The sequence below is a fragment of the Haliotis cracherodii genome, unplaced genomic scaffold (genome assembly GCF_022045235.1).
Source record: "Haliotis cracherodii isolate W230 unplaced genomic scaffold, xgHalCrac1.p SCAF_10, whole genome shotgun sequence".
Classification (NCBI taxonomy): domain Eukaryota; kingdom Metazoa; phylum Mollusca; class Gastropoda; order Lepetellida; family Haliotidae; genus Haliotis; species Haliotis cracherodii.
This window is the reverse complement of record NW_027266265.1, coordinates 59,413,308-59,436,210: the sequence shown is the minus strand read 5'-3', so window position 1 is coordinate 59,436,210 and position 22,903 is coordinate 59,413,308. Positions and strand designations below refer to the sequence as shown.

The window sequence follows — 22,903 nt, the reverse complement described above, 5'->3', positions numbered from 1 at the left end:
CTGACTCTGCTAGCCATCACAACCTACCTGTCGTCATAGCTCACCTGACTCTGCTAGCCATCACAACCTACCTGTCGTCATAGCTCACCTGACTCTGCTAGCCATCACAACCTACCTGTCGTCATAGCTCACCTGACTCTGCTAGCCATCACAACCTACCTGTCGTCATAGCTCACCTGACTCTGCTAGCCATCACAACCTACCTGTCGTCATAGCTCACCTGACTCTGCTAGCCATCACAACCTACCTGTCGTCATAGCTCACCTGACTCTGCTAGCCATCACAACCTACCTGTCGTCATAGCTCACCTGACTCTGCTAGCCATCACAACCTACCTGTCGTCATAGCTTGCCACCAGCTTCCCCTGTATCTTCCTGGATGGAGTGAACACCAGGTGTTCCGATTCCTCCAGCCGCAGCAGGATGTCCTGGTCCCGGATCTTGTTGTCATGGTAGTTCCTGTATTTCCGCCACTCGGGGATGAACACTGTGACCTTGTGACCTCTGTCCAGGAAGTAGTCCACAGCAATCTGGATACCTTTACAGGAGAAGATCTTGCTGTTGCCGTGACTGGAAAGAAGCCCTACAATGCATCAGTAACTGGGCACAGCCTGTTCTTGTTTGATCAGAAGCTTGGTACAAGTGACAGATCACATAGTGCCACACCACACGTTAGGCCAGTATGTTAACTGAGAAAGAATTCTGCCAAAATCATGCATCAGTTATCAACATTTGGCTTGACTCAAAAACCTGAAGCCATGTCCATTCCTCTTGTGTACTGGATTCCAACGCTCCCTATATATCCGTACAGAGGGAGTGGATGCCACCAAGTCCCTGTCTCAACGATGAAACAAACAAGGAAGGACTTTCTATATTCACAGAAATTATTTGAGACAAGTGGAATAAATACCATGTGGATTCTCAAAAACTCAAGGATTTGCTTGACTTTTTACAATCTAAAAAAAGAACCAAGTTCAGTTTTGGCAAAAATCTGATTTTCCACTTTGTACACTACTATCCCACATAACAAACTTTGGGAAAAACTTGATTCCTTGATCCATGGGGCTTTTGTTACATCACATGATGGCCATCAACAAGTCACATAACTATATTCGGAGCAATTTGTCAAAAATGCCATCTGAGAAAACAATATGTGACATGCAGGATTCCCTCTCTGAAGACATTTGTGTGGGGGGAAGACATTTGTGTGGGGGGAAGACATTTGTGGGGGGGAAGACATTTGTGTGGGGGGAAGACATATGTGTGGGGGAAGACATTTGTGTGGGGGGAAGACATTTGTGTGGGGGAAGACATTTGTGTGGGGGGAAGACATTTGTGTGGGGGGAAGACATTTGTGTGGGGGAAGACATTTGTGTGGAGGGAAGACATTTGTGTGTGGGGGGGGAAGACATTTGTGTGGGGGAAGACATTTGTGTGTGGGGGGGGAAGACATTTGTGTGGGGGGGGGGGAGACATTTGTGTGGGGGGAAGACATTTGTGTGAGGAAGACATTTGTGTGGAGGGAAGACATTTGTGTGTGTGGGGGAAGACATTTGTGTGGGGGGGAAGACATTTGTGTGGGGGGGGAGACATTTGTGTGGGGGGGAGACATTTGTGTGTGGGGGGTGAGACAATTGTGTGGGGGGGAAGACATTTGTGTGGGGGAAGACATTTGTGTGGGTGGGAAGACATTTGTGTGGGGTGAAGACATTTGTGTGGGGGGGAAGACATTTGTGTGGGGGGAAGACATTTGTGTGGGGGGAAGACATTTAGTCAAGAAGTAGGCATCCCATGGGCACCACTTGTGCCCGCCTTCCTGCTGACCTTCTTTATGCACATGAATCGAATGTTCTGCCCAGATTGACTAAGTCATAGGAAGGTAATTTGGCCAAGACGTTTAACTCAAGCTTCACATGCTCTTATATCAAATAGTTGGATGATAGAATGTGCTACTACACCACCTACAGTGACAGTATGACAACATATCTATAAACACAACATGATGAACATCAAAATATCACTAGATTTCTATAGGGCTTTGATGTCTGCACATGGAAATGCACAACCATTGTAAACGATGGACAAATATGCAAATGGAAATAGTTTGGATGTTTTACATGTTTTAGGATATTTCTGAATGACAGTTCACCTTTTCCATGACGTATGTTTTTATGTTTATCTTGAGGACCTTTCAAAAATGACAAAGATGAAACACTTGTTGAATAGACTGTTTCAGATTTGACGAATCATTACTTCTTGCTGGCCTGTGGCAGAAGTACTGTGTTCACCGCAGGGAGTGAGTGAGTGAGTGAGGTGGGTTTAATGCCGCTCTGGACACTATTCGAGGTATATAACGGCGGGGTTAGTATCACAGCGTGTCAGCATAATGTGGGAGGAAAGCCTGAATGATGCACATGTTTTACAACTTAAATAGAAGGCATGAGTACAGGAATGGTGTGTGTGTGTATGGGTGTGTGTGTGTGTGTGTGTGTGTGTGGGTGTGGGTGTGTGTGTGTGTGTGTGTGTGTGTGTGTGTGTGTGTGTGGTAGCCCACTGAGATACCATGAGGCACCCCACTCAGACACAGTATACTGACTCCGAGCCGACCAGTCCATGTTTTAGCCCCTTAATGCCGAGCGCCAGACAGGGTAACAACAAGTACCATCTTTTAACGTCTTTTGGTATGACGTGGCCGGGGTTTGAACCCACAACCTTCTGCTCTCGGGCTGATGCTCTACTACTAGACTACAGAGGCGGTGATTTGTTTCTTGAGATATGGAACTTTTCTGCACAATGGTATAGGAAATTTGAACATCATAAGCGAAAAACGAGGCAGATACTGTTTTGCACTCACAACATGGCAACATTACTCCCATCGATGATGACGTAACGAAGACCATCCTTTGTATGAATGTTTTGCTGTGTAGATACTGGAGCCAAACCATCTGATGCACTGTAACCTAGCACTGGGACAGCAACAGGGGGCGCAGCTCTCGGCATGTTGACAGACATGAGAGGAACCGGCACTGGCTGTTGTTGCTGTGGTGCACCCCCTCCTCTCTGTGCCTCGTGTCGTACCTGAGGTACCGCCCGCGCTGATGCACCAAGTGCTGTATGTTGTGCATCCTGTGCCGATGCCACAAGTCTCTGTTGTCTGGGTGGGACCTGAGGCATCCTATCAGGCAAGTCTGGGGCAGCTTCCCAAAGCTTCATCACACAAGTCTGTTCTTGATCCGAATCTGGATCTGATTTTCGCTTTGTGCCTGAAACACTTTGGTGCTTTGGTGATTTTGCTTTCAGTTGTTTTGTCCTGTCTCCGCGGCTCTGTTGTTGGCGGAAAGCTGCTTCCAAGTCTTTCTGCTTCTGCTCATTTTTCTGTTTATCCCTTTGTGACAAACCCCCTTGTTTGCTGGCACCTTTAGTTGTCTGTTTGTCTTCGTCACACTGGAAATGATCCTCCACTATCATGATGTCATCATCCAAACACACCACATCGTCCTTAAACTCCTCAGTACCAGCCTGGCTGGCATCTGTCCCAACGCCCAGCCTCTCCTTCCCTTCCTTCACCTTCATCAACAGACTGAGGAAATCGGCTGGCTTCATGGGTGGGGGAGCATAAAGAAACCCCTCCTCAATCTCCTCATCTGTGTAACCAACAGATGCAGCAAACCCCTTCAGCTCTTCAGCATCTGAACCCTGACCTTTCCTTCTCGGACTAATGTGTGCTGCTGATGTGAACTGCTCCGTCACCGTGGAAACCTCTTCACTAGGTCTCCTACCAGACACGCCATCTTCCATTGTCTTCCCCAAAAGTTCATCAACCTCATCTGATGATTTCTTCCGGCATACTGGAGCAGTAAATACCTTTCTTGTATCTTCACCCCTCGCTCGCACAATAACCTCAGATGCTGTTTTCCTAACACCTGAGCCGTGGAGCTGTTGGTCCGACACGTCTTCCGTCTGACGCTGTCCCACCTCCAGAAAGACCCGCTTGATCTTGTCGGGGTAGTGGAGTGACCCACTGTGTTCTCCAAACGTCTCCTCCAACTTGTCATCCAGTCTCTGAGAGGCAGCCCTGCCCTTGGCATTCTGGGAACTGGGGTCATTGCAGGAAGTGATCTCAGGGCTGTCCACTTCAATGGCGTCACTGCTACACCCGGTCAGTTCCTCCAGGGCTGACAGAGCCAGAGTAACGGCCAGTTCATTACCACTGATCTTGATGCTGTCGGAGGATTGTCTTATCAACACAGCATTTGTGTTTTTTTCTACGTTTTCAAGAATTTCATCGTCAAGAAAGTCGGCAGAGCACTTAATGACCTTTGTTTCTTCTGGGTCACTTAGGCCAAGAATGTAACTCTGGAAAATGAAAAGTACAGGTCATTAGAAATATTACCAAATATGAAACACTAAGACAGTCACTTGGACCAATCAAATAGGTGGATTTCGTTACGAGTAATGATAAAGCAAGACATGGGCCATTGGACATATGACACCAGAGTAGTGTGCCCCAAGTTCTCAGTTTTTCAGTTCCATAACTATTCTTTTACGACAATATTTTACGATGCACAAGACTGTATCATGTGTATTGCAATCCCTTTTACAATCGATCACCCCTTAACGATCATAAGGGTCAGGTATCTGTTTTGTGGCTATTGGATTACCCAAACTCTATCCTTAGTCCTTGGATCCCCTTCACGATCTATCAAACCTGGCTTTACAATCATTAGGGTTAGGTACCCGTTTAGTGGCTATTATAGATTCTATAGCTGCTCCTAACATACTTCATACAAAAATGTTGAGAAAACAGGGTGAAATGGTTTAGTGACAAATATTTCGGCTACTTGAAATTCTCCTGGAACATTCATACAAGCCACTTTCACCCGCAACATTTATTCAAAACTGATTCAAAAGCACACTCCCCCGTGTGTTGTCACAAGCCATGCTGATGCCTCCCCAGTTCATTACTACTATTCACATTACCCTGACAGTGTTCCCCACCACACTCTTCTCTCACAAAAATCACCCAATGAATTATTAAATAAAATGTCATTCATGCAAGTACGATGGCCGTCGCCTGGAGACGTTTTCAGTTCGGGCCATATCGGCTCATTCCTCACCACTTGGTATCTTGTAGATTACAGAATGGGACAAGTGTACAAAATGCCATCGGGATCACTCATAAGAGTGTGTAGACTAAAGTCACGAGACACCAGTACTAACCCTAACCTTCGTAAGAGGCTGTCACCTATTTAACCCTTTATATTCAGTTCTGTAACATTGTATGCATGACTAGGAAAATTTTATTTGGTTTCACAGCGTGGATGTAGTTAACTCGGTTAGCTGTTGTGAAAACAATCCGAAGTTCGCAAGTTTGCATCCGACGTATTCTCACAATCACAATCACAACAGTTTGCTTGTCTTTGAGACATGTGACCTACAGCAGAGATCGTCCACACGAAAGTTGGTACTGTATTCTAAAGGTGCTCCCAAAAATGGGATACTGGGGATCCAAATGGATTACATTATAGATGGGAAGCAATATGGAGCATGCAACAACAGATCACATATCCCCATGTTAAGGGTTTTCGAATGCCTACGTTCATAATTTCTCGCTAATCACAAGAACAATTGTAAAACATCCAACTCATTTATAAAACTTTTAAAAGAACTTTATGTAAAATACAAGCCATCATCTGAGTAAGTACAATGTCAGAGTGAAGCAAGTCATAGCGCAAGTAATCCTGATAAAATGGCTGTCTGAAAACATGACGCCCGAGCTTGAAACATTTCATGGGTTGGTTGGTTGGTTTTTTAACGCCGCACTCAGCAATATTCCAGCTATATGTGTGGACCAGACAATCCAGTGAGTGATATCATGAGCATTGATCCACGCAATCGGGATCTATGCCATGCTTCAACCAAGTCCGCGAGTCTGACCACCCGATCCTGTTAGTCGCCTCTTACAACAAGCATAGTCGCCTTTTACGGCAAGTATGGGTTGCTAAAGACCTATTCTACCCAGGATCTTCACAGGTCAAAACATTTAATATTTATCAGCTAGCTAGGTCTAATTGTATCAGTTCGTTTGCTACCCGATATATGGGTGAAAATCTCCCACTTGACCTGTACAACAATTAGTTTGTTTGCAGAAATGTATTTTAAGATATTTCATTTCATTTTCAAGACTATTCACAAGTAGATCATGTAGATTACCTTTCTTAAAATGTAAAAAAATGCTAATAAATGTTCTTTTAAGTTAATCATGTTTATATTTGTTTGTTTATGAGGAAATATTTTCCTGGATTTAATTAAAACATGGCTGTCCCTGATCCAAATATTATAATGTAACATATCTTATTTTTCAGATACTCAATTGAACATTAATTACATGTATCCTATCATTATTATCTAAAACCTAATTGAAAAAAAAATAAAAATAGGAAAAAAAGATGTCACTCAAATTAAAACATGCAAAAAGCTCTCGACTCGTCCCTGCCCTATTTTCTATGCCTAAACTCTTTTATACAGACAGACAGACAAATTCAGTACTTCCCTCTGTCCTGTACTATTGACTTTCCACTTAATTACTCTGAGGAATCCAACAGCAACCCCAATGTTTTTAATAATCGTCATATTGGTAATGAAGCCCATCAAGATTCAGCTCAGCAAGAAAGATGGACCAAGTATACATGGTGCCCATATAACAGTAAATTATTTATGGTGAATTTCCAAGATCTCTTTTTAACATACTGTGACAGTATATACAAACAGATTGAAGAAAATGTAGAAGACAGTGTAGCTACTTTAAAAATGTGTACAAAGGTAGTAAGCTAACTGACATACCACCACAGCTACCTTGGTGGGATTATCATGGAACTGTTCTGGGTGAACAATACCTTCCAAATGTCGTGCTGGTTTTCTTGGGGAATTAGTCAGCAAAGAGCCAGAGTCAAAGGAGACTAATCACAATTTTATTTACAAAAACAATTATCAATTTACAATATACTTAGATAATAACTGAGGGTGCCACAGAGAGTCAGTACACACTCTGGGCTGTGGGAGAGAGGTCTGCTTGGTAAGAGAGTCAAACCCCTTCTCTCCTTAAACCCTGCCTACAGTATGTATTTAACAGAAATTTGAACAATAAAAAGGAATGTGATCTTGTTGACATATTTACTGGATGCTTTGAAAGAGATTAGGGTGTCACTATAGATGAGCTTGTATGGGGGCTAATCCTTAATGCACTATAGACGAGCTTGTATGGGGGCTTAATGAGTCTTAATTGAAGTGATGTTATTCTAATATACCCCGGTAGGTGATGACAGATATACTTAAATAAATATCCTTTGTCTGGGAGATGGAATCTTGATACCTTAGGCTAGCATTTATCTAAAAGCTTCAAATCAATTAAACTATGTAGACGTAACACTTGTCTTATTGAATAGTATGTCTAGAAGATGCACTCCCATTACCTTAGGCTAGCAACCATCTAAAAAGCTATAACTGAAACTACTGCTATTTTATATATGCATTTTTACCTAATGATAATTATTACTTGCTAAACTACAATTATATGAAATGATGTATAAATATTACACCATGATAACTCATAAAAGCACTTGATGTAGATCTAATTATTATAAGATAACTTAGTATAAATGTTAACCATGATAACTTCCCCTCCGTCTGAAAAAGTTTGGACCCCAAACGTGTAAAATAAAAATAATTAAGGCTTAGATAGTATAAAATTAAACTGGTAGTAGTGAATAATAATTATTAAAGAGTCTCTTTGGTATCACGAAACATGATGTAAATGATCTTTCTGCTGTCATCAGGGAATCTTGAGGTGGAGCTGGCTTGTCTTGGCACTCGGTGGTTTTATCGGTGATGTATGAGGCCTTGAGTTCCACATCCTGGATTGGGGTTTGAGGATAGTTGGCTGTGTCCATTAGAGGTTTTACATGGAAACAAAGAAAAGAGAGTTAGCATGTTAAAAAAAATATGGCACATATATATACTTCCTCGGTTTGTCTGTAATAACTAGAAAATAAAACAAATATGATAATTATGACGTAAAAGATCAGTACATAATTATTACTAAATGGTGTCATGACCAGGACGAATGTATTGGTGGCAAAAAAGTGTATCATGGAAAAAATATCCTATTTTCGGATACTATCATTAAATGCTTTATACATATATGTGCATGTACATATAACAAGTGCATTGATTTATTACACTAATAAGGTACACAAAAGGTGTTAGAACCTTTGTATATCCTTTTTAGAATAATTTGTTAGTTTTGTTGGTTTGCCTTTTCTTTGTTTTGGTTCATCTCAGTTGTTAGGTTTGGTTTATTTCAATTTGGTTTGTTTCTCTTCGCTTCGTTTCAATTTTCGTTCAGTTCAATTCGGTTCAATGCGATACGGTTCGGTTTCATTCGGTTTGCTATATATACTACTCAAAATTTGATAAGGATCACTAGGTGATATGTGTGTAAGTTACCACAAACATAACAAAAGACATGACTCTGACTCAGAAACGTGTTTAATCATGTTATGAATGAAAATTCATGAACGGCATGAACTTGTATCAATATGGAATGTCTGAATTCTGCAAACACCAAAAGGCATTTCATTAAAAAATGTTAACAGCAAACAAGAGAAAGAATTACACAGTTATGAGGGATAGTCCATCATTACACTTAGTCGATGAAGTGTCAATATCGAGTATGACCTCCCCTTGCAGCAATGACGGCCTGACAACGTCGAGATATGCTGTCAATAAGCACCCGGATGTTCCCAATGGGAAGGTTGTTCCACTCTTCCACGAGGGCATGTCCGAGCTCTGCCAAAGTCGTGGGTTGTGCTCTACGACGTGAAAGGGCAACCTGCAGCATGTTCCAGACATGCTCAATCGGGTTCAAGTCCGGCGAGCGCGCTGGCCAATCCATGCGGACAATTGTCTCCTGCTCAAGGTACTGCTCAACCACCCTGGCGCGATGAGGACGGGCGTTATCATCCATCAGGATGAACTCAGGGCCAACAGCACCAGCGTAGGGTCTGACGTACACATCGAGGATCTCATCCCGGTACCTCACCCCCGTCATTGTTCCTCTCTCCAGGACATGAAGATCTGTCCTTCCATCTCTGTTGATTCCACCCCAGACCATGATGGAACCACCACCATAACGGTCATGTTCACAGATGTTGGCATCATGGAAACGTTCACGTTGTCGTCACCACACCCGCTGCCTCCTGTCTGTAAAGTCCAAACAATACCTGGACTCATCGGTGAAGAGAACTGGAACCCAATCGTTCCGTGTCCAAGTGACATGATCTTCAGCCCATTCCAATCACTCCCGCCAGTGTCGAACAGTCAGGGGGATTTGGACACATGCCCTTCTCGAGTAGAGACCTGCATTGTGAAGACGATTCCGTATCGTCTGAGTTGACACATTCACCCCCGAGGCGTTCAGGAGGTCGTTACGTAGGCTGGTTGCTGTCCAGAAGGGATGACGTCGTGCCTGAAGTGCCACAAAATGATCTTGGCGTTGGGTTGTCGACCTCTGACGACCACCCCCATGTCGGTGTGCTGCTGTACCAAAATTTTGCTGTCGGGACCAGGCCCTGCTTACAACGCTCTGGCTGACGTTTAGTGCATTGGCAACGTCACGTTGTGAATAGCCAGCATCAAGCATTCCAATACATCTGCCCAGTTGTTCTGTCGTCAGGCGACGCCTTACATGTTGAGGGGGCATTGCGTAGATAAACGTAGTGTAAACACTCAATTCAGTTTACAGTTTCAGAATGAATCAGACACCGTTGCCTGATTGGAAATCGTGCAATGGTAGCAAAAGCATGAACTGTGATGTGAAACGCATTTCCCATGGCATGAAATGGACGTGCACGTGTGTTGGAGACGTTTTTGATTTCACTTGAACACAATATTGCCAGTTATGCAGTTGTTTTGTTTTTTTATTTAGAAAAATATCTACGATCCTTATCAAATTTTGAGTAGTATAGTTTGATTTGCTTCGGTACGATTCGCAGTATGGGTTGCTTTGGTTTGGTTCATTTCATTTCAATTTGCGATAAGGTTCGGTTTTGTTTCGATTCACGGTATGGTTTGGTTTGGTTCACTTCATTTCGATTTGCGATACGGTTCGTTTCAATTCGGTTTGATTCGCTTTTAGTTTTCATTTCAATTCGCGATAAGGTTTTCTTTGGTTTGGTTCGTTTCACTTCGCTTTTGAGATTGGCTGATCAGGTGAATGCTCAAAATTTGTTGTGATACAAATAACTCAGATGATCAGGCTGATGCCATTTGTTCCCAACTTGAGAAACTGGTGACCCAGAGTGAAAAGACTTGACATAAATAAACATAACATGATACATCTAATAGCTGTTTTGTGTTTTGCACCGTTTATTTAGGAGATTTTGTATTTTGCACAAGAATATTTTCAATTGGCATTCACAGGCATATATGGGGAGTTGATCATGAAATGGTAGACTGCGTCTATAGTGTATGGTTGTAGCACGGTAGTAAAACCTGTCAATGTTTCCCAAGTCCCCATGTGGAAAAATAACCCTTTTGGATTTATAGATTGATAGTTGAGTCGGATCATATGGACAACTGTCTACTTTAACAGGCCACTTAGAAAGATCCTTCCAGCTATCATCAAGGTAGCGCTGTATGAGGTGGGGAGGAACACTTTCAAAATAGCGTGTTTGGTAATCATGATGATCATCTCCATATGAGACCTTGACATAGCAGTCTCCTTGAATAATTTCAATGCCCATAACTCTTTCTATTTCATGATCTACTTTTCGTAGGTGTTTTGGAAAAACGGATATGGTTTGACGTCTAATTCTATGCATTGTTTGGTGTTCTCTTGATGGACATTCCCTGACATTGAATTACCTGACAGAACATTGACTGATTTATTGTCTTGTGCTGATTCCTTTTGGTCAAAAAACTTATGATTCTTCCGTGGACATTTTCATCGTTTTCCTGACATACTTCTTTTGAGGTGAAATTCTCTCCGAATGGAGTCTGGAATGTTGCTGCCATACTCCCATGTGTTTCCTCTTTCCTGATCCTTCCATTTTACTCTGTAGTAGATTTTGCCATTTGCCATTTGCCCTCTTGGAACTTACAATTGAGTGGATGTCCTCTGGATTGAAAACCTGAGGGATATCCTTGGTTTGATTACCTGATGTTGGACTTGGAGGTTGTACCGGGCTGTCGTCAGGTTGTTTTCTGGATTTGGGCTGGTGATGCTTACTATTCACTCCTCTTTTCCTTTTGTTTACCTTTTCATTTACCTTGGTTGGAGCATTAGGACCTGGTGTGGCATGATTTTCCTTCATTATTGCCGTGGGACTGGTAGGTTTTTCTGTTGTACTTCGAGCAGGGTTTTTCTTCTTTGTTGTGGTTATTTGCTTCAAATTCTTGTTGCCGGAAGTGCCTGCCTTAGTTTTGGAATTTACCTTGTTACCTTTCTGTTGTGGAGGGGATTGATCAGCCGCTTGGTAAGTTGAACTTGTTGATGGGGAATTGTTGCCGTCAAGCTGTGAATCATTGACTGGTTCCTCATTGTCATCCATGACTCCTGAATCTATGTTACTGGTGTCATTGAGGTATGGTTCTGGAGGATACTGTGGACGATCAGCAGGATCAAAATATGGCTTCAGACGGTTGGCAAGGACCAGTGGTTTGTGTTTTTGTCGTCAGAACTTCGGCGTAGTTTGTAGGTATAATTTGGACCTGTATGGATGATATAATAGCTACCATACCACTTTTTGGTTAATTTGTTGGAAAGACCTTTTACAACTTTTTGACAGTAAAGCCAAACTCTTTGACCTGGGGCAAATTCTGGTTCTTTAGCCTTTCTATTGTATTGTTCTGAATACACCTCCTTAGCCCGAGCAGTGTTTTCAGCTGCGATTGTTCTAGTGATTTCAAGCTCCTCAAGCAAATTTGAAAGATTTTGTTATTGTGGCCTAAATTCTCTTTTGGAATTAATGCTACATCTTGTGGAGCTCTCATTTCTCGGCCAAAAAGCATAACATATGGGGATTTTTGTGTTGATGAATTTGGGGCCATCCGATAGGCCATCATGATGCCAGGAGTAAAACGGGGCCAATCATTTTGAGACTTGTTACAATAGGCTCTTAGTGACTGATTGATATAGGAATTGAGCCTTTCTACACAGCTGTTAGTTTGAGGATGGTATGGGCTGGTATGGGTAAATTTAATTGCCAAATTTCACAAATTGCTTTGATGAGTTTGGACATGAAGTTCTGATCTCTGTCTGAAATTAAGGTCCTTGGAGCGCCATACCGACAAAATATTTCTCTGACGAGAACATCTGCTACTTCTTTGGCTTCTTGGGTCCGAAGTGGAAAGGCTTCACACCATCTGGATGATGCATCTGTGATGACCAAAATGTACTTGTACTTATCTGGTGTTGTTAGCAGGGGATCGAGAATGTCAACGTGCCATCGGGTGAATACCTCTTCTACAGGTAGTGGACGAAGTGGTGCCTTCTTGCCATGGTAGTGCCTCTTGGTCTGTTGACATACCTCACATGTCTGGACATAAGTAGCAATATCGCTGTACATTTTGGGCCAGTAGTACTTAGGTGTCATGGTGTTGTGCATCCTTTCTTTCCCATGGTGGCAACCGCCAAACTCTGAGTCATGGTAGGTTCGCAGGACTTGATTCCTGAGGGTTCTTGGGACTGCCAGCTGTTTAATGAACTTGTCTGCATGGCCTTTCTGTCTTTGTGGAACGAATCTGTATAGGATGCCTTCATCAATTTCAAAAGTATTGGCTTCGATAAGAATCTTTTGACGATCCTTTTCATTTTGTGGAAGGACATCATCCTCTTTGTAGTCAAAGATTTGGATGAAATCTGGACAAATCCTTTGTAGGTGACGAAAATTTGGATGTTCTTTTATACTTACTTCAACCAATGTGTCTTGGGTAACATCAGCATTTGTAGCATGTAATGCTGCGACAACATTAACTGGTACTGATAATCTTCTTCATATTCAAAGGTGACTGACCAATGTGTTGTCTGTGTGTCTGATTCTAAGTGATTGACAATAGGTGTGCAATTATCCTCAGTCTGAGTTGTCTGTGTGACCTGTGTGGATGAATGGGTGTTTGGCAAGATTGTACTGCTAGTTGATTTGCTTTGCTGAGTTGAAGTTACTGAGAAGACTGTTTTCTCAGCATCTTCTTCCTTCTGATCATTACAGTTTATATTTTCCTCATATTCCCTACGTGAGAGTGCATCGGCATTCCCATTGGCTTTGCCGCTGTGGTGAACAATGTCAAAAATGTAGGTAGAAAGTTCCAAAGACCATTGCCCTAACCTACCTGTGGCATCCTTGATGGATTTCAGCCATTTCAATGCTATATGATCAGTGTAGACTGTGAATTTGGAATTTGCAAGGTATGGACGAAAGGATCTAATGGCTTCAACTAGAGCTAAGCCTTCCATTTCTGTAATGCTCCAGTTCTTTTCGCTGCCATGAAGAGCTCTACCACCAAAAGCTATTGGATGTTCATTATTTTTCTCGTCTTTTTGACTCAAAACAAAACCTATGCTCATATCACTGGCATCAGTTGCAAGAAGAAATTCTTTGTCAAAATTTGGAAACGCCAGAACAGGTGTATTACTCATAGCATGTTTGAGTGTGTTGAAAGCCTGATCACACTCAAGTGACCATTGGAACTTTGGTTTCTTTCCTACTTCTGCCTCCGAATGCTTCTTTAGCAAGGCATTCAGTGGAAGCGCTATGTGAGCGTAATTTTTCATATACTTCCTGTAGAAGTTTGTGAGACCTAAGAAGGAGCGGATCTGCTTTTGTGATTTGGGCACTGGAAAGGTTCTAATTGCTTCAATCTTTTTGTCATCAACTTGAACACCTCCACATGATAAAACATGACCCAGAAAAGAAACTTTGTCCGTTGCAAAATTGCATTTGGATGGCTTTAGTGTTAATTTTGCCTGTTTCAGATAGTAAACTACTTGCTCCAAATGTTGGAGATGCTCTTCAAAGTTTTTGCTGTAAATTATCAAATCATCAATGTAGATCAGCGCAACCTTAAAAAGCAATTTTCGTAGCACTTTGCTCATGAGCTGTTGAAAACAAAGTGGAGAATTTGTCAAACCTTGGGGCAATCGTTTGAATTGATAAAGGCCTTGATGGGTGACGAAAGCAGTTTTATGCTTTGAATCTTCATGTAATGGCACTTGGAAGAAGCCATTAGCAAGGTCTAAAGTAGAGAAGATCTTAGCTTGTGCATTGGCGATGTTATCAACATCATCATCGAAAACAGGAAGAGGCCGTGACATTGGTAAAGTGACAGAATTCAACTTTCTGTAGTCACAAACAAATCATACTTCAGAAAATCATCTATAAGTTCTTCAGTGACTTTTTGGAGATGAGGAGATTGGCGATATGGTCTACACTTAACGGGTGGGTGGTCGCCAGTCTCAATGATATGTTGGTGCATGTCAGCCTTTCCTACATCTGCAAGACTCGTTGAAAACATGTCTCTATTTTGTCCCAAAAATCTAAGTAGTCTGTGTCGTTGATCTGGAGTCAGTTGTGTATTGGTCAAATCAAATCCTAATTCTTGTGCAATTTTAACATAATCCCTGGTGTCATTGTCTCTCTTCTCATTGTCGGTGTTAACGGTGCTGATGAATGGTTGGTCAGAGTCGATTTCAAAAACAGAGTCTTTGTCAATGTAACTAAATTTGCCTACAACTGTGCGCTTGTCAAGAACCTTTTCTTCTTGTGAGGGATTCATACGCCTTAATGTAGCAGTCTTGCATTTCACTTTGGAAAGAGTTCTACCACCTGCTACTTCAGAATGAGCAGTGAGGGAAGCAATGGGTTCAATCAGGATGAGGGAATCCTCTTTGGGCTCTGATAGTCTAACCTTGAAATGAATTTCACTCTGAGGGGGGATGTAAATCTGATCTATTGTTTTTGCTAATCCACTAATCTCTTGCACTGAATTGGCTTTGAAATTGATATTCTGCCTATCTGAGGTGCTGTTGTTAAGTATCAAGGAATGACAGCTATAATATAAGACATGATATCATTGTCATCAAGGAAGTTTTCACCTAGTATCAATGCTTCTGGAAGTGTAGGCAGAATATGGAATCTTTGAGAAAATTCCTGATCCTCAATGACAAAATCTAACAAAACTGAACCTAACACTTTGTGCAATTCGCCGTCAACACCTTTAACCTGTGGAAAGGGTGAGTTTCCAAGAGTAAGGTTTTCAAAAGCTGTGCTCAGAAAAGCAGACGAAATACAACAAATGGATGCCCCTGTATCTACTAAACAATTTGTTGTTTTTGTGCCAAATTTTGCCTGAATTACACTGTTGGCAAGGGGCGTAAATAAAGACACTGTTGGAATTTCACTTTCAAAGTTACTTTCCATACCAGACTCCATATTTGCCATGACACCTATTAGTATGTACCGTACTAAATTAAAGAAAGACAAGTAATCAACAATGTAGTACTTACAATATTTGAAGACTTTTTCTTCCTTTGTTGGTGTCTTTGTGCAGGAGTTGGTTGTCTTTAATCCAGTGTTGAGGTCAGAGGTAGATGCAGCTTGCTTGTTATTCCATCAGATGATCACGGATGGACATGTCCTCCAATGGTTTCTTGTAGCTGGTTGTAGTTAGTTCCTGGACTCCGTTGTTCCGAAAACGATGATTCTCCGCCAAATTATCATGGAACTGTTCTGGGTGAACAATACCTTCCAAATGATGTGCTGGTTTTCTTGGGGAATTAGTCAGCAAAGAGCCAGAGTCAAAGGAGACTAATCACAATTTTATTTACAAAAACAATTAACAATTTACAATATACTTAGATAATAACTGAGGGTGCCACAGAGAGTCGGTACACACTCTGGGCTGTGGGAGAGAGGTCTGCTTGGTAAGAGAGTCAAACCCCTTCTCTCCTTAAAACTTTACCTACTTACTTACTTACTTTGGAGATTTAACGTGCGCTTTCCGACTGATGCGTATTTCGCACACGGGCCCGGCCAGGCCATTTAATGTGTTTCCGAAAGGGGCGAAGGTGGTCTGTGCAACCCTAAGAGGGAGCTTTAGGGGTTGCTTATATATAATTTGGGAATTTTGAGATTTGGAATAGATACCGATGGGGTTGGGGAGGAGAAATAAGGGAGCTGGGTATGGTGGGTGTTTGTTTGTTTATGTGATTTTGATTTGGTAGGTTATTATGTTTTTAGATGCGTTTTATTAGTTCCGTTTTGATTAAGAATACGCCTAAGGCCTTGAAGTTTTCTAGTTTATTTTGTGGGTTTAGTATTGCTTCTAGAGTGAGAGCCTTGTTTAGATTGAGGGTGGTTTGTAATGCGGTTCGATGTGTGAGGTAGTGTGTGCAGTGGATGAGTGCGTGTTCTGGGGTTTCTAGTTGTTTGCAATGTGGGCAGTTACCTGTAGTGTGTTTTTTTATTTTGTTTAGGTGGTTATTTAGGTTGGTGTGTCCTGTTTGGAGTTTAGTGATTACTCTGTCGATTTGTTTTGATGGATGGAGAATTTTTGGTTTGGTTAGTGGTTTGCTGAGCACTTTTTTGATTTGGCTACTTGAGTTTAGATAAAGGTTATGCCATTTTTTGTGATTTTTTGCTTGTTTACACTTTTAATTTCTGATTTTGAGATGGGTAAGTTTAAGCTTATTTCTGGGATTTTGAGGGATAGTTTAGCTGCTTCATCGGCGTTTTCATTACCGTATATTCCTACGTGGGCGGGGATCCACAAGAAGGTTATTTGTTTGCCTGCCTTAGTTAGGTCGTTGGAGCTTTTAAGTATTTGATAGTCCTTAAAACCTGCCTACAGTATGTATTTAACAGAAATTTGAACAATAAAAAGGAATGTGATCTTGTTGACATATTTACTGGATGCTTTGAAAGAGATTAGGGTGTCACTATAGATGAGCTTGTGTGGGGGCTAATCCTTAATGCCCTATAGACGAGCTTGTATGGGGGCTAATCCTTAATGCACTATAGACGAGCTTGTATGGGGGCTAATCCTTAATGAGTCTTAATTGAAGTGATGTTATTCTAATATACCCCGGTAGGTGATGACAGATATACTTAAATAAATATCCTTTGTCTGGGAGATGGAATCTTGATACCTTAGGCTAGCATTTATCTAAAAGCTTCAAATCAATTAAACACTTGTCTGATTGAATAGTATGTCTAGAAGATGCGCTCCCATTACCTTAGGCTAGCAACCATCTAAAAAGCTATAACTGAAACTGCTGATATTTTATATATGCATTTTACCTAATGATAATTATTACTTGCTAAACTATAATTATATGAAATGATGTATAAATATTACACCATGATAACTCATAAAAGCACTTGATGTAGATCTAATTATTATAAGATAACTTAGTATAAATGTTAACCATGATAGGATGATCAGCTGGAAGTATTAAAACAAAAGAAATAAACAGCTCTAAGGCTCCATAGGAAATATATATGGAATGTAAAAGGAAATTTAAAGAAACATTTTATTTGAAAAAGGAAGATTATTGCCATTAACAGTGATAAACAGAGGGAAATTCTCAGTGCATCCAGACATGATTCAAAATCTTTTTTGAAAGTGTTAAACTCCTGCAGAGTAAATCATAAAAATCCTTCCAGCATAACAGTAGACCAGTGGTTTGAACATTTTAATAACCTGTTGAACTGTAATTCTGACTGCCGCTATGATTACAGTGACCCAATAGGGGAATACACTAGGGCTGCAACGAATACACTATGAGGCGAATACGATTCATATCACGAATATAGGGTAACGAATACAAATATTAATTAACAATTACAATAACAAGTCAGCAGTTTATGTATTATTTATCATATTCAGTGAAACAATAACAACATAATTTATTTGACATGGTTTGGTAATTATTAATAAATTATACATTTATATACTGCACTTATATAGGACCAGTGAAAACAATTCTATCAAATAAAATATTATTAGAATAGAGTATTGTCATTGAAAGAATCTATGCATATAATATGTTGTTATGGATATTTTTAGGTACAGGGTATGTAAATATATATGATAGCATATTCATAAATATTTGATTCTAGTGGCCATGAATAACGAATTCAATTCATGAATGGTTACAGTTCGATTCACCGAATACGCGAGTGAATCGTAACAGCCCTAGAATACACAGCCCCAGATGACAGTGACTATTTATGTGAATTAAATGACACTTTTACACAAGAGTGAGTGAGTGAGTTTGATTTTACGCCGCTTTTAGCAATATTCCAGCAATATCACGGCGGGGGACACCAGAAATGGGCTTCACACATTGTACCCATGTCTGGAATCGAACCTGGCTTTTACACAAGAGGAAATTAATGCAAGTTGGAAATTGTTCAAAACAAGCAAATCTCCTGGCCCAGAACTATGTCTCACCATTAATAACAAAACTATTCAATAAACTTTATGACAGTGGTATATTTCCTAGCAGCTGGGGCAAGAGTATTATTTGTCCCCTACACAAATCAGACAGCTTCTCAGAACCAAACAATAACAGAGGCATCTCCGTGAAACAAGTCATTGTGTTTGTCCCCTACACAAATCAGACAGCTTCTCAGACCCAAACAATAACAGAGGCATCTCCGTGAAACAAGTCATTGTGTTTGTCCCCTACACAAATCAGACAGCTTCTCAGACCCAAACAATAACAGAGGCATCTCCATGAAACAAGTCATTGTGTTTGTCCCCTACACAAATCAGACAGCTTCTCAGACCCAAACAATAACAGAGGCATCTCCGTGAAACAAGTCATTGTGTTTGTCCCCTACACAAATCAGACAGCTTCTCAGACCCAAACAATAACAGAGGCATCTCCTTGATAAATTCATTGTGTTTGTCCCCTACACAAATCAGACAGCTTCTCAGAACCAAACAATAACAGAGGCATCTCCATGAAACAAGTCATTGTGTTTGTCCCCTACACAAATCAGGCAGCTTCTCAGACCCAAACAATAACAGAGGCATCTCCATGAAACAAGTCATTGTGTTTGTCCCCTACACAAATCAGACAGCTTCTCAGACCCAAACAATAACAGAGGCATCTCCGTGAAACAAGTCATTGTGTTTGTCCCCTACACAAATCAGACAGCTTCTCAGACCCAAACAATAACAGAGGCATCTCCTTGATAAATTCATTGTGTTTGTCCCCTACACAAATCAGACAGCTTCTCAGAACCAAACAATAACAGAGGCATCTCCATGAAACAAGTCATTGTGTTTGTCCCCTACACAAATCAGGCAGCTTCTCAGACCCAAACAATTACAAAGGCATCTCCTTGATAAATTCATTGTGTAAGGTTCTTACAACATTAGTCAACAGCAGACTTCAACATTGATGTGATAACACCAAAATTATATCTGAATTTCAAGCTGGCTTCAGAAAAAATTATTCCACTATTGACCAGATATTTACCCTACAAGCTATGGTCAACAAATATTTATCAAAGAGAAAAGGAAGGTTTTATTGTCTTTTCATAGATTTTTCAAAAACTTTTGACAGTGTGAACCACAAAATGTTATTTAACAGATTCCTTCAACTGGGAGTTAAAAGTAAATCTCTCAAGTTTACAATTCAGATGTATTCAACACTATGTGCATGTGTGAGAACTGATTGTGGACTATTCCCATACTTCATGTGTACCATGGGTACTCGTCAGGGGTGTATCTTAAGCCCTCAGATCTTCATCATATTTATTAATCTGTTAGTTTCAATGTTGGAGGAAGAAGGTGGTAGAGGTGTGTTTATATCTACTCATCTCCCTCATGTGTTTGCTCTGTTATTTGCTGATGATGTGTCAACCGTCTCTGATACTGCTTTACAGCTTCAAAAGAAAATAAAGACCCTGGAGAAATTCTGTGACGATACTGGCATGAAAGTCAATCTGAATAAGACTAAAATAATAGTATTCCAGAATGGAGGTTCTCTTTGCAGTTATGAAAAGTGGTTTTTGAATGGTCAACAGATAGAAGTTGTCAACATGTACAGATATTTAGGAAATATTTTCTCACCAAAGTTATCTTGGACCAAGGCCCAAGCATGTCTAGCGGCCCAGGCAAGGGAAGCACTTCTATCAACATATAATTATCAAAAACAATTTGGACACATTAATCACCATGATCTTTATAATATTTTTAATGCTATGATTTCACCAATCCTATGTTATGGATCAGAGATCTGGGGAACCAGCTACTGTAACATTATTGAGAGTGTCCATAACAGATTCTGCAAATCCTTTTTGAAAGTAAACAAGTTCACTAATAACAACATGGTTCTAGGAGACTGTGGTAGGATCCCCCTATCATATAACTACATGTCAAGAGCAGTCAAGTACTGGTGCAGACTAATTCAGATGGAACAACACAGGCTACCCATCCAAGCTTATTATATACTAAAATCTCTGGATGATAATGGTAAAATTACATGGGCATCACATATTAGAATGATTTTATTCCAGTTTGGATTTGGTTTAGTTTGGCTAACCCAAGACATTGGTAATATTCAACATTTCATGACAGATTTTAAACGAAGATTTTACGACTGCCTCACTCAAAATTGGCTCTTTTCCCTGACATCATCAACGAAATGCAGTTACTACTCACAGTTCAAGTCATTACTAAATGTGGAATCATATATTACTTGTGATATGTCTTCTTACCAACGTAGACTTATAGCCATGTTCTGGTGTAATAATTTCAGACTTGCTGTTGAACTGGGGCGTCACAACAACATCCCATATAATGAACGTGTCTGCACTTTCTGTTTTACGAAGGGACATAACCACGTAGAAGATGAATTCCATGTTCTTATGATTTGTGACCAGTATTCTAAAGCAAGAAGAAACTCTTTTCCCAAGCGTCTCGTTACCCCTCCCTCTACTGAGAATTTTATAAGACTTATGTCAGCTGAAAACGAACAAATTATAAAAAGCTTAGGTAAATTTCTCCTCCAAGTCATGAACATTCGAACGAAACCTTGTGTTGAACGGTAAATCATTATTAAATCTACTCAGCATGCAGATATATATACAGTATATTTCCATTGTATTATGGGCCGGTGGCCTGAAGTACCAAATAAAAAATCTAAACTCTTTTATACTGTCTATAGATCTATAAAAAGCAAAGCATGGTGGGATACGAGGCATAAAAAGTAATGTTTCTCTACTCCTTAACACTCAACTCTGTAATGCTGTTGAGCATAACGGGGAGGTAAAAACGTGTACATATTTTCTCAGTGTTGTTTTTGTACTTATATATACACAAAGGGTTGAACATTAGTAATTTAGTAGACCTAGTTTTGTATGTCATTACCACAGTAACTGGCTTATAAGGAATTACCAGAGACCATACAATAAATTCTCTAGATGGTCTCTGGCATGACTGATTGAGTACCAAAGTCCTAGCAAGTAACACAATACAGTACATGTTTTTTCACATTTCATCTCAAAAGGGGTGAAAAGGTTCTTATTTTATGTTATGTAGCAATAACAAAATGTATGAGTTACAACTCCGTAACAACAAACTCAACTTTGCTACGTCAGGATTTTTATATAGATGACAACTCTTTTGACAGTGTTTGACAACTGCCGAAAAACTTTGATGTTTTTATGAGTGTTAACTTTAGATTAGGATTAATGATAATATATGTTGTGACAAAAGATTAAAAATACCATATTTTGGATACCGTCTTTCAAATGACTTTGTTGTTTGACAAACTTTTGAAATATGGATGGAGTACTTACAATTGTCTAAGCATACATTTTATTTAGCAAGTTTCCATTTATATTAACACTGAATAGTATTCATCCTTAAAGTTAATTGGTGAATATGATTTCATATTTCAAAGTAACCTAGCGCTATTAAAAATACTTTCCATTTTGTGATACGTAACAGAGTTGAAAGTCCTAGCGGATTAGGCTAATTCATTAATTATTTTTTAATTAATCAAACATATTAATGCACTGCACTGATCTAGTAAGTACTTCTCAAGCATCATTTTCTCTAATATCAAGAGAAAAATTATATTAAGGACACTATTATTTTGGCTAGTTGATATTCAGATAATAAGAAAATGTGTCTGTTTTGAGTTTTACCCATACTCACCTTTGCATTCTGTCTGTCCCATTTTCCTCCTGTGACGGAAACCCATCTCTTTTGCTTGCCACCGTCATTTGATACTTCGTGAAAGAAAACTCTTGTGCCGTACAACCTTTCTACTTTGCTTTTCAGAGCGTCGATCAACCCGACCTTATCACGACAAACGATGAATTCATCAGAACTTTCCGTTGCGGACATTATTTGTCGTTTGTGCACTCTATATATCACTTCATTTCACACAAAAACTATATTTTTCATAATCTATAGACAGTAACGATAACGTACACACCTTGTCGCGTGTTATTCATGTGTGTTATTTCGAACTTTTACAATATGCAGCGAAAACTTATCAAAGTTCGATGTAAACAACGAAGTAACTGAAATCTGGAATTCCCAACTTCCGTTCCTGATGTCATATCCATTCTTCGTGCGCACGCACAGACATTCTATTTAAGCAGGTTCCCGAATCTCTATGCGCTTCCTCAACAAGGGATATCACGAGACGGAGACAGGTTTATTACGGCCCGGTTATCACTCACCATACTCACTACAGTGAAGTGTAGGGATCGGCAAGGGAATTCCCCGATCCCTGCGAGTGCTGCAGAGTTTATAACGAAAGGCCTTTCCGGATTAAACTTTACGCTACATTTTGTTTGTTCTGGTTGGTGAAAAAAGGT

General features: G+C 40.3%; 1 protein-coding gene across 2 annotated transcripts in view; it reads right to left on the bottom strand.

The window, feature by feature from the left end:
- LOC139454597 (NEDD4-binding protein 1-like) overlaps window positions 1–22,646 on the bottom strand; it is a 34,426-nt gene extending 11,780 nt beyond the window's left edge. For both annotated transcript variants that reach the window (XM_071236416.1, XM_071236417.1), the window contains exons 1-3: window positions 22,233–22,646; window positions 2,854–4,355; window positions 336–569 (exon numbers count right to left, since the gene is read on the bottom strand). In XM_071236416.1, the coding sequence (XP_071092517.1) occupies window positions 336–569; window positions 2,854–4,355; window positions 22,233–22,424 (1,928 nt within the window). In that variant the 5' untranslated portion in view covers window positions 22,425–22,646. The remainder of the gene's footprint in view (window positions 1–335; window positions 570–2,853; window positions 4,356–22,232) is intronic.
- Window positions 22,647–22,903: the final 257 nt, after the last annotated feature.